Source organism: Macaca fascicularis, chromosome 15 (genome assembly GCF_037993035.2).
Source record: "Macaca fascicularis isolate 582-1 chromosome 15, T2T-MFA8v1.1".
In the NCBI taxonomy this organism is placed as follows: domain Eukaryota; kingdom Metazoa; phylum Chordata; class Mammalia; order Primates; family Cercopithecidae; genus Macaca; species Macaca fascicularis.
Genome location: NC_088389.1, coordinates 19,729,388 through 19,741,856, shown reverse-complemented (window position 1 = coordinate 19,741,856; position 12,469 = coordinate 19,729,388). Strand labels below are relative to the sequence as shown.

The following is a 12,469-nucleotide window of genomic DNA, read 5'->3' as shown; positions in this document are numbered from 1 at the left end:
CTAGTCTTGAACTCCTGACCTTGGGTGATCCACCCGCCTCGGCCTCCCAAAGTGCTGGGATTACAGGCGTGAGCCACCGTGCCCGGCCACTGAGAAATGGGTTTTCTAAATCGTGCCAAGCTGTCTTTTCTTTTAAAAATCATAGTATGACACTAAGTGGTAGTTGGGAGCTTTGTGTTTTTAAATGCTTCCTTCATGAAATTAAAAGTTACCTGTGTTTTTCCCGAAATCTCCTGACTGTGAAACCCTGAGTCCTGGACCCGGCACCTTCTGAGTCCAGCCCCTGAATGGTCCATTCTCCTGCCAGCGTCCTGGGTCCTCTCCTCCTTGTGTCACAGGCTACATCCGCGAGCCTTTGCCACATTGGGTCTCCAACTCCCCACAGAGACTCTGGTTAGGACAGCAGCAGCCTCTGTCACACAACATGATGTCTCCAGGCCAGTGAAAATGTTCTCAGTTTAGCAACCTTAAAAATCCAGGCCAGGCCAGGCGCAGTGGCTCATACCTGTAATCCCAGCACTTTGGGAGGCCGAGGCAGATGGATCACCTGAGGTCAGGAGTTCGAGACCAACCTGGCCAACATGGTGGAACTCTGTCTCTACTAAAAATATAAAAATTAGCTGGGCAGGGTGGCACGTGCCTGTAATCCCAGCTACTCAGGAGGCTGAGGCATGAGATTCACTTCAACCCAGGAAGCGGAGGTTGCAGTGACCTGAGATAACACTCACACTGCACTCCAGCCTGGGTGACAGAGTGAGACTGTCTAAAAAAAGAAAAAAGAAAAAAAAATTCCAGGCCTGTGCCTCCAGAATAGCCGTCTACTCAATGGGCTGATAGGAGAATGTCAGGTTATAGGACCAGATTCCTGAGCTCCACCCCAGACCTGCTAAATCAGCCCCTCTGCTGAGGTTTTCATGCCTCTGGTGATGGAGAGCTCACTCCCTCAGGAAATCCTCCCATCTTTGCACAGTTTCAGCTCATCCAACATGTGCCCTGCTGCCCAGAGATAGCCCTACAGGCACTGGGAGGTCAGGGAACAGCCCTCCACAATTTCCTCAGTGTTGGCCTTTCCTACGAGGAGAAGAGGGACCCTGAGGACAGGCCCTGAAGCCTTCTGGCTTCCCTCTTGGCAGCAGAGCCCCATCTTCACCATTAAAACCTTTTTCCTCTTTCACTTTTTAACTGAGGTACAATATACATACAGTGAAGCTCCTGGTCACCACTCCTATAGAGTAGCTTTTCCTGTTCTTGAATTTCACATAAATGAAATACAATAATGGGCTCTTTTGTGCCTGGTTTCTTTTACCCAGCATTATGTCTATGAGCTGCATTCATTTTGTTGTGTATAACTGAGGTTTGTTCTTTTGCAGTGCTGTATAGTATCTCACTGTGTGAACAGAATGCAGTTTATCAGTTGATCCAACATTTGTTTCCAGTTTTTGCTGTTACAAACAAAGCCACTCTGCACATTCTTGATTGTGTCTTTTGATGGACAGAAGCACTGATTTGGGCATCTACGTAGGAGCAGAATTGCTGGGTTATAGTGTTGACAGTGTTTGGCCATGGTAGAAACCAGCCAATGGTCTTCCAAAGTAGTTGTACCATTTTACCTTCTCATCAGCAAAGCATGGACATTCCAGGTGCTCCACACATCACCGACCTTGTTTTTCTTTAACTTTGGTTTTTTTGTCTTTAAGCATTCAGATGGCTACATAGTTATATCTCATTGTGTTGTTTTTGTTTTTGTTTTTTGTTTTGAGACAGAGTCTCACTCTGTTGCACAGGCTGGAATGCAGTGGCTCACTGCAGCCTCCACCTCCTGGGTTCAAGGGTTTCTCCTGCCACAGCCTCCTGAGTAGCTGGGATGACAGGTGTGCACCACCATGCCTGGCTAATTTTTGTGTTTTTAATAGAGACGGGGTTTCATCATGTTGGCCAGGCTTGTCTCAAACTCCTGACCTCAGGTAATTCACACACCTCGGCCCCCCAAAGTGGTGGGTTTACAGGCATGAGCCACCGCGCCTGGACGCTTAAGTGTTTTAATTTGCCATTCCCTGATGAGTAATGAGAAAAGTAGCCTTGCTTCATGTGCTTATTGGCCACTGGGATATTCTCTTTTGTGAAGTGCCTGTTCAAGGCTTTTGCTCACTTGAATAAGGGAGTAGTTTGTCTCTTACATATTGATTTACAGAAGCTTTGAAATATATTCTGTAAAGAGTCCATTGTCAGGTGTATGTGTTGGGATGATTTTCTCCCAGTCTGTGGCTTGCCTTTTAACTCTGAATGGTATGGTTTGATGAACGGAAGTTCCTAGTTTTAATGCCTTACACACATTTCCTTTTTGGTTAGTGCCTTTTCCATCCTGTTTAAGAGATCTCAGCCAACCCCGAGTCTGGATGGGCTAACTGGTGGTGGCCACAGGCAGGACTAAGCGCTCGGTTTCTGGAGCCTGAGGGTCTGGGTTTGAACTAATTCCTGCCACTCTTATGCAAACTGAGCCTCAGTTTCTCCATCTGCAAAATGGAGATGCTGCCTCGTAGCACTGTTGGGAACATGGATGAGCTGACACATGCAAGATCTTGGTTAACCTCCACAGTGATGGTTTTTTCACTCTTCAGAGCCTGATCCTGATTCTTGTGGATTCAAACAGTCCCCTTAAAGGACATGTAGTCAGCTGCTTCCCCCAGCCGGGCCGAGGCATCCCCTTCCCCTGGGCAGCTGGCAGAAACACCAACCCCCAGCTCTCCAGCCGCATCCTGATTTTTTTTTTTTTTTTTTTTTTTTTTTTGAGACGAATCTCACTCTTGCCCAGGCTGGAGTGCAGTGGCATGGTCTCGGCTCACTGCAACCTCTGCCTCCTGGATTCAAGTGATTCTCCTGCCTTAGCCTCCCGAGTAACCGGAATTACAGGTGCCCGCCACCACACCCAGCTAATTTTTGCATTTTTAGTAGACACAGGGTTTCACCATGTTGGCCAAGCTGGTCTCAAACTCTTGGCCCCAGGTGATCCACCCACCTTGGCCTCCCAGAGTGCTAGGATTACAGGCATGAGTCATGGCGCCCAGCCTCCCAGCCTGATTCTTGGTCTCGGTGGGTCCAGGGAACCTGCTTGAAGTCCCCAGCACCCCAGGTGTTTAGTATCCTGCTAGCATGGGAACCTCTAATCTGATCCACCTGCTCATCTGACAGAGGAAGGCACAGGCCCAGAGAGGGAGAGGGCTGCTCAGAGACCGAGGCACAGTCTGTCCCCTGCCCCTGCATGCCCTCCCTCCAGCCTCACCTCTGTGCCCTGCCCCTGCCCTACCTGACGTGTAAGCAGCCCCGCTTGCTGTATTGCAGTGGGGACGCCCTACTACATGTCACCGGAGAGGATCCATGAGAACGGCTACAACTTCAAGTCCGACATCTGGTCCCTGGGCTGTCTGCTGTATGAGGTGAGTCTCTGCCCGCGGCTCAGCAGCATTTGGTGAGACGTGTTGGGGGTGCCCAGTTAGGGCAGGGCTCACCCTACCAGCTCAGGTTGGAACCCAGGAATGTCACGTCTGCCTGAGGCATCGGTACCACCAGGGCCCTGTCCTTCACCCTCCTCAGCCCACGTGGGGCCTGGTCTGCAGGGTCAGGCTGGCGGAGGCTGTTGGGGGTGGATGGCAGTGGGTGGGGTCCGGGAAGGGAAGACAGGAGGAGAAGAGGCCGGCACCTGACCCCCAGCTGCCCCTGCCCGTCGCCCTGGTGCTCACATTAACACGCCAGCGACTGTGTTCATCATTTATTAAGGATCAGTCCCGTGCAGGGCACCGGGGTCAGGAGAGGGGTCAGACTTGCCTCATGTCCCTGAATCACTCTCCACGGACAGGTGGCCACCCCCTCTCCCCTGAGCTGTGAAATGGAGCTCGGGGATGGCCACTTCAGACCTGGTGGCCTGTCTGGACGAAGGGACAGGAACCGTTTTGAGTTTTGATGGGCCCAGACGTGTAACGATAAGAACAAATGGAAGTCCCCCACCCATTTTGTCCAGCCACACTGGGGCCCCAGGTGACGAGGGGTGTGGGGAGCATGAATCACTCTTGGCCGTGAAGTTCTTGCAGCCACTGGCCGGAGGGAGGCCTAAGCCCTCTGGTGTCCAGGTTGGCAGCCACACAAACTCCCCTCTCCCCTAGACCACCAAAGGCTGGGTGGCTCTGGGATTCCATCCAGCTGGCTGAGTCCCTCCGCATCTGTAAAATGAGAACAGGAGTACCTGTCTTGCATTGTCCTAGTCCTAATAAATGACAGACAAGAAAGGGCTCTGGAAACCGCCCCAGGCTGTTAGACACCAAGCCCGGCTTGGTTTTCTAGTTGGAACCGAGTCTTTTTCTGCTTTCCCCGGAGCTGACTTGAGCAAGCGTGGGGTCTGGCTTGGAGCTGACGCACTGAAAGAAGCTCAGTCCCGGCTGCTGTGGCCGGTGACAGTCCACAGCAGTGATGCTCAGGACAGCGTGTCCAGGACCTGCCTCGAGTGCTGAGCAGTTGTCCGCAGAGCCTGATTGCTCTGTCCCCTGGGGACCGTCGACTCTGAGGCTGACGTCACAGCCCTTGTGCGTGAACTTGAGGGCTACGCTGCCCGCCGCTGGGCCACATGCGGCCCATAACAGCTCTCGTGGCCGCGGTCTTGTGGCCACAGTCTTTGGGTGGTGAGATTTCCTGTCCCCACATTACAGATTGAGACTGTGAGATCAAAACTCTGATCTGTTTGCAGGGCTTAAACTTCACAGAATCTTTCTTTTGTTTTTTTGAGACAGAGTCTCACTTTGTCACCCAGGCCGGAGGGCAGTGGCACAATCTCAGCTCGCTGCAACCTCGACCTCCCAGGTTCAAGTGATTCTCCTGCCTTAACCTCCCAAGTAGCTAGGACTACAGGTGCCCCCCACCTGGCAAATTTTTGTATTTTTTGGTAGAGACGGGGTTTCACCATGTTAGCCAGGCTGGCAGCCAGTGACCTGCTATTGTAAGAACACATGTTTTAACAGACTGGCTGGAGGTGTGGTCCTTGTGGAACTGGTGCTTGGGACCCCTTCTCCCGGGGCTCAGCAGATGCGGGTGACAAGAGGGTGGGACCCCTTCTCCCGGGGCTCAGCAGAGGTGGGTGATAAGAGGGTCTGTGGGTGAGCCTGGCCCTGACAGAGCTGGGTGCTCTTTCCAGGACTCCACAGGGCATCAGTCGCAGGAGGAGCTCTTTGAATGAGGGTCTAGCTGGAGCAGCTGTGCAGTGTGCAGTGGATGGTGGAGGGCCCCGCAGGTGAAAGGGGGACAAGCCATTTGTCCTCCCTGCCTCCGTGTCTCTCCACAGCCCAGCTCCTGGGTGGGTTGGAGTGGTGGCGGGTGTTGAGCAGGGTGTGTGGGTGGGCTCGGGGGAGGGCAGTGGAGGTAGGAGAGAATTTGGAGGGGAGTCAGTGTCTTTAGCCGCGGGAGACAAGACATGTAAGTCCAAACTCTTCTGAGACAGGAAGAAACCTGCTGGTGTTGGCCCCGTGTGCTTGCATATTCCGAACAGCCCCGGGGAGGGTGCGTGTGTTAAATCCAGGTGGGGAAAGCCCCGGGTGACGACAGTTGCTGAGCGGCGTGGAGCCACCGAGCTGCTGGTGTGTGTCCCCCAGGAGGAGTCGTGAGTCCCAGTCTCTCTGGGACTCCTCTGAGTACAGGCACTTACGCAGGTGGCCACTCTGGCCACCAAGGTCGCTGAGGCTAGCAGAATCACACCCATGTCACCTGCTAACCTGGCTGTCCCTGGGCTCAGGGCTCCAGGGTCACCGCCCTGCCCCCACCTGCTGTAGGGTCTCAGGAGGGGATGCAGACCCACCTGTAAGTGGGCATCATCCACCCAGTGTCAGATCCCGAGGGGCAGAGACAGGCGTTCTAGGTTTCCCAAGGCCCGGGCAAATGCCCGCAGCAGCGTGGACAGCCGGGGAGCACAATTTTGAAGGAGAGCACATGTCTGTGTGTAGGCAGCTCACTTACCAACTCACTCGAATCCAAATCCCAGCTCCAGGGCCCACCCACGGAAGGATCCGGGCAAGTCAGCCCCTCCCAGGTGCGCTCCAGGTGTCCCATATGTAGAATGAGATCCCAGCCCACCTTGTCATAGTGAGGAAGGAATGAGGCCCTGGGGGTGAGGCGCCCGAGTCAGAGAAGGCCCTGAGGCCTGTCCACCGGCCACAGGCCAAGCACGCGCACTTCTGCCCGCCTCTGGCCTGAGGCTCCTGCTGCTTGCCACATTTCCCTTTTTGCTTTGGCCAGCGGGAAGCCAAAGTGCAGCCCAGCCTCAGTCCCCGAAGAGGCTCCGCTTCGTCCTCCTTTCCTCCTGTGTCTCATCCCTGGGTCAGATGGTTTTTTGTTTCTCTTTCCATTCTGCTTTGTGTTTTTGTAAGCTGCTTCCCGTCTCCCATGAACCATGGGGGTCTCCATACGTAAACACACACACAGCATATGAACACATGCACAGGCTGGCCAGGCTCTCAGAGCTGTGCCCACCTCCCCGGGGTTGGGGCTGGGCTGGGGCCGGGAGGCCGGCAGCTGGCTCCCTCTGCCTGTGCCAGGCCCTCCACTTGAGAACCAGCCCTGCAGTTCCCAGCCCCGTTCCCTGCCTAAGTCTTTGTCTCGGCTCTGCAGAGGCAGACACAGCCCATCCTGTGCCAGGCCTCACTGGATTCTGGGTCGGGCCGTCCTCCTCTGAGTCCTCGTTTGTGGGCACCTAAATGTGCATTTCACGAGGCAGCCCCGCCTTCGTGGCTCCCTGGCACTGAGGCCCGGGTTCCACCGAGCTGACTCATTTGTTGGAGTAAGTGGGGCTGTGCGGCTCGCAGCTGCGGGGGGACAGACCACAGCCGGGGCGGGTGGGGGGACGAGGGGACAGATTGCAGCCGTCCAGGGCTTTGTGGTGTGGGGGATGGATCACAGCTGGAGAGGGTGTTGGTGGCGGGGGGGACAGATACCACTCTATGGGTGGATACCAATCAGCAGTGGGAAGTGAATGAAACAGCAGTCGAGCCCTGAGGGGATTGGCGTCCTCAGGGACGGCAGGCACTGACCTAACCCTGGCAGTCCCGGCCTCACACAGCAGCAGGCTGGTGTGGCCACCCATGGCCAGCCCGTCCAAGGGTGACGGGGCAGGGGCTCTGTGCCAGGTGACCCCCCTCCACTCCTGCAGCCCCGAAAGGGGAAGGGGAAGAAGAAGGGGAAGGCGAAGCAGGCATTTCCCCAGCAGACAGGGAGGGGAGCCACATCTGAGCCCACGGCCATGTAATTGGAAAGAGGCCTCCCGCAGTCATGCCCGGAGCCTCCCACCCGCACAGCCTGTGGTGTCTTCCAGGGGCGCCAGCCTGAAGAGCTGTGTCAAAGTCCCCCACCCTCTCGGGACTACAGCTGAGGATCCTGCACAGGGCACATACCCAGGTCACCTGGGTCCTGGTGACAAACACAGCCAGAGAAAACCTGCCCTTCCCCAAGCCCCAGCACGGCCTGGAAGGCTCAAAAGCCCCTGTGCTCGTCCCTGTGGCTGCAGCGACAGATGCCACCACGCCGATGGCTTCAAGCAACATAAGTTTACTCTGTTAGATCTCGTGGATTCTGGACGCCAGATGTCCAAAATCAGTCTCGCTGGGCCAAGTCAAGGTGTCAGCAGGCAGGGCGCCTTCTGGAGGGTCTGGGGGTGAATCTTGTTTCCTTGTGTTTTCCATGGAAAATGGAGAGGCCACCCGCAGTCCTCGGCCTCCGCCTCGTGTCACCGCAGCCTCTGGTGTGCGTCAGCCTGGCGTCTTCCCCTCTTCCGTGCCCTTCTCCCTCGGGCTTCCTCTCATGAGGGCTCTTGTGGCTACGTTGGGGCCCACCTGGATAATGCCCCCATCTCAGGAGCCAACATTTCATCACACCTGCAAAATCCTGTTTGCCCTATAAAATATCATTTACAAGTCCCAAAAATTCAGTGATGGACGCCTTCGGGGCCCATCATTGAGTCCCCCATACCCTCTCTCAAACTTGGGCATCAACTATTACCGAGGACCTCCTGCGGCCACCGGAGTTGCTGGCACTGACCCCAGCTAGTGGGAGCCACCACAAAGCCCTGCCGCTGGCCCCCGGCTGGGGCCCCAGCAGAGTTTGTTGAAGAGGCTGGAATCAGGAGTGCTGGCCCGAACATGGAGTGAATCATAAGACTCGCAGGCCAGGTGGTGGGGAGCCCCCAGTGGGAGCTGGGAGCAGCAATGCCCGAGCTTGGGATATGGGAAGGCCGGGCTCTGTTCTCATTACCCAGATACCCATGGAGGTGCCCAGTGGGCTGCCCGCTCTGCAGGACTGATTTTTACCTATGTGGGAGCTCAGCTGCAAGTACGGAGCTAGAGGAATTGACTCGTTCAGTGCCAGTCCCAGGATCCTCATGGGGGGCATCCTTGCAGCAGCCTTGAGGTGCCCAGCTGGGACTAAGACCCAGCGAGACAGCGGACTCAACGGGAAGATCCACGGAGCCTTGGCCGAGACACTGCTTTGGAATCCTGCTCGGATGATGGAGTGGCCTGGACGCCCCTCCGTGGTGGAGGAGCAGGGCTGCAGACCTCCTGGTCTCCAGTCACCCTTCAGTCTGGGACATGCTCGAGAGACACTGGGTGACGAGATGGGTGTCTGAGGCCCTGACAGGCAGGAGTCAGATCCCCCTTGTCCCTCTGACATCTCAGATCACACACCAGCTTCTCTCAGCCCTCCCGGTGGGGGCCAGGGCCCACCTGCCCCCTTTTCCTCGGCCATGTGTCACCCCGATAACACCAGGGAGAAGAGCTTGGCATTTGAGGAGCAGCGCTGAGAGCCATGGCTTCGGCAGTTCTAACGAGGCCCCAGACAGTGTGTCCTCTGTGTTTCGACCAGTCAGAGGCTGGGTGGCCACTGGTAGAAGGAGATCTCGCCGTCCAGGGTAATCGTTCTAATCCCCGCAGCCCAGAGCTTCCTTCACAGCCCGTCGCCCTGATGAGGGTGGAAGGCCCGTGGCCGGCAGCGGCGTGGGGGCAGGCTGGGGCGGACGGAGGCGGCCTGTTCCTGGGGAAGGCTGAGAGGGGTCCTCTGGCATAGCTCACTGCTGACCCCATTCCAAAGGCTTTTCTGAAACGATGTGGGGAAGGTGCTGGAAAGAACACAGACATGATCTGAAGCAGATGCCAGCTTGGGGGCTCAGTGCTCCCCTCAGCGTTCGGGGGCCTTCGGAGTTCCCAGCAGCGAGGTTTATAAAATTCACAGCAAATGGGCGTGATCTGAAGTTGAAGGTTGGCCGATTCCTCTCTGGGGTCAGGCACGTGAAAAACTGGGGCCTGCGTTCACTGGACCAGCCCTTAGAATGTCCCTTCTGTGCTGCACCGTCACGGTGCCCAGGAAGATCCACCTTCATCCTCCAGCTGCAACTCGGGGGCACCCAGCTCACCCCAGGTGACTGTCCTGGAGTCTCAGCTGCTCTCTGCTACGGCAACAGAGGTCCTTTGAAAATGCTCGATGAACCCTTTGCACCAGAGAGTCTTGTTTTAATTCCTGGACATGCGTCACCTGGGGGGCGCATTTGGCAGACTCCCAGCTGCACCCGGTCAGGTCAGCAGACCCCAAAATGGCAGGGCCTCTGCATCCTCACACTTCCCCTGCCTGGCCAGACCCTCCCTGCAGCCCTCCTCCAAGGGTGGGTTTCAGGGTCCACATGGGTTCCCAGCCCTTCTCCGAGGGGCCCAAGCTCCCAGCCAGTGGGAAGACAGAGGTGATGCTGTCCCTAAACACCCGCATGAAGGCACCTGGCCTGGCCTGGCCTGGGCTCCTGGTCCTGAGGGTGCTGAACCTGGGGCTGAGGAAAGCCCACAGTCTCCAGGCCGCACTCAGTAGCTTCCCCAAAGGCCACCTGCAAACCCAAGGATGGTGCCAGGCTCTGAAGCTCCTCTACGCCCTCCTGAAGGAGGCAGGCCCTTGGGGTCACCAGACCTGTTCATGGACGAACAGAGAATAGGGCAAGACCAGGAAACCCAAGCTGACGGGCACCCTCAAACCCTGCTACCAAGGACGACTCCTCACTCAGCCTCTGGGGCGCGAGGACAAGCGACGGTTCCCCAGGGATCCAGGGCCCCTCAGTAGGAGCCCAGGAGCCCTTGGCCAAGGAGCCAGAGCAGGGTGGCCCTGGCAGCCTGGCCCCTCCGAGGGGGCCAAACAGGAGGGCACTCGCCTGACAGCACTTCACTAGCCGGAGGCATTGGGCCTCGGGGGGCGGTCCAGGGGGCAGTCAGCCACAGTGAGCTGGAGTGACCAGAAGCCCTTTCCCATTATGGGTTCATAATGGGGTGGCCAGCGGGTGCCACGCTGGGCTACTGCACCGCCACCTCAGGGCCACTGTGGCCCCGGCACACCCCCTTGAGGAGTCCCCTGTGAGTGAGTGGTGGGGTGGGGCGGCCTGGCAGCACCCTGATAGCTGGCAACTCACGGGGGGGCCACCGCCCCACAGGCCTTTCACTCCCCCGTGGCGGTGGCTGGCCTTCAGGGCAGAACCAGTGCCGCAGGCCTCACCTCATCAAAGGTGGTCATGGCCATGCTGGTGGTGCCGCCTCCATGTGCCAGCCTAAGCCTCACCACAGGCCTGCGGGTGGGGCCATTGTACACATGAGGAAACTGAAGTCCAGACACGCAGCAAGTGCAGAGCTGGGGTCGGGACAGAGCTGGGGCTGGCTGTGGAGCCAGGTGCTTCCCTCCCACCTGAAGGTTCCCTTGAACAAGCTGCGGCGCCCCTCCATCCAGGGGCAGGAGGCTGCCTCCCTCCCTCTTGAACCCCCTGCAGTAGTAGCTCCGCCAGGGGCTGGCGAGAACAGCCACAGTGAAATGCCTCACCCTTCTCGGGCCCACCCCACCCCACCCCAAAACATCAGTCCATAGGTAAGGAAAGCTCCCTGAATGTGCGAGGCACAGACACATGCCCCTACGGGGATCTTCGAAATCGTGTTTTATGGAAATAAGACCGTGCACTTGGGAACCTGCCGCACGGAGCCTCGGTCCCCCAGGCTGAGGTGGGAGCAATGTGAGAATTGGCTCGCAGCGTCCAGCTGCCCTTCTTGATTGCCTTTAAAGTTTTGTCACCGAAACCCTCGTGCTCACTTAATCCAGTGATAACCAGGATGGTGGTGCGCCTGCTCCTCTGTTGAACCCCCAGCTCAGCGATTCGGGGGAGAAGTCCTGCTGGACTCGCTGCGGTCAGGACCAGAGAGAGCCCATGCCCCAATCTGGAGCAGCCTCCTCTCCAGTCCTTCCGAGCCTTGAGGCCGAAAGCTCATCTTCGTTGTCCCCCTCCCTTGCAGATGGCAGCCCTCCAGAGCCCCTTCTACGGAGATAAGATGAATCTCTTCTCCTTGTGCCAGAAGATCGAGCAGTGTGACTACCCCCCGCTGCCCGGGGAGCACTACTCCGAGAAGGTGAGTTTGCAGGAGCCGGAGCCTCGCAAGCCCCGGGAGGCCACCGAGGCTTATGAAGGCCGCTCCAAAACACCGTAGCTGTGGGGCTGAGGATAGGCTCACTTTACACGGTGCAGAAAGGGGGCTTTCTGGAAAAGTGACTTGGAGATGGGAAAGTAGGTGATTGCACTGAAGGAGGTGTCTCACCATGCAGCTCCAGTTTGGGACCCCCAGGTAGGAACCAGTGGGATGTGGCCCTTGGCACACCTCCACCTGTTCAGCTGCCAACTCGGTGCTCCAGTGGGAGGCCCACCGCTGCAGGTCCCCAGGACAGGGCCTGTGCCGTGCCAGACATGGGAACAGATACAGGGGCAGGATGCAGCAGGCCTGGCGTCCCCATACTGCCCATGGTGGCCACTCCGCTCCCATGACAGGAAACTACAGCAGGGGGACTGGTCAGTTTCCTCCTTATGATATGACAGACTTAACACCCTGGGCTTCTACTGTCAACATTTTACACTGGCTGCAGGGGCCGCGGACACAGGCTCCCACGGGTCTGGCATGGGGCTGTGCCAGTTACTAGGAATGTGTGAGTATCTTCTTCCTCGGCTCCATCCCCTTGAAGATGGGACTAACAGATAATCTCCTTGGTGGATAATCGTGAGGAAGAAAGCACAGGTTTCCTGGCATAGCAGGGTGAGCAGGGTCAAAAGTGTACACACATGTTCACACTCTGTCTGCACTGTTCCTAGGTGAGTCACATAACCTCCCTGAGTCAGTTTCTTCACCTATACAATGGGGATAATATTAAATCTTCCACACAGGATTAGCATAAGGATTAAGGTAAGGCACCAGGCTAACTAACACTGCCACCACCACCGAAAGTGGCCAATGGACGGGGCCTGGCCCAGTCGGTGACTCAGTGGTCACTAATTGTCATGTGACCCTTATTTCTGTTCAAGGTCAATGCTAGTGGGTGAGTCTGGGGCCTCCCTGGGCCCACCCCATAGGACCATAGGCCATCACCTCAGGATAATAGTAAC

The 12,469-nt window shown here is 57.0% G+C and overlaps 1 protein-coding gene across 4 annotated transcripts in view; it reads left to right on the top strand.

Annotated features, from left to right (window-relative positions):
* Nucleotides 1-12,469, top strand: part of NEK6 (NIMA related kinase 6) — a 97,427-nt gene that overhangs the window by 81,418 nt on the left and 3,540 nt on the right. For all 4 annotated transcript variants that reach the window (XM_045373797.3, XM_005580810.5, XM_005580809.5 and 1 more), the window contains exons 8-9: nucleotides 3,340-3,434; nucleotides 11,334-11,447. In XM_045373797.3, coding sequence (XP_045229732.1) covers nucleotides 3,340-3,434; nucleotides 11,334-11,447 — 209 coding nt within the window. The remainder of the gene's footprint in view (nucleotides 1-3,339; nucleotides 3,435-11,333; nucleotides 11,448-12,469) is intronic.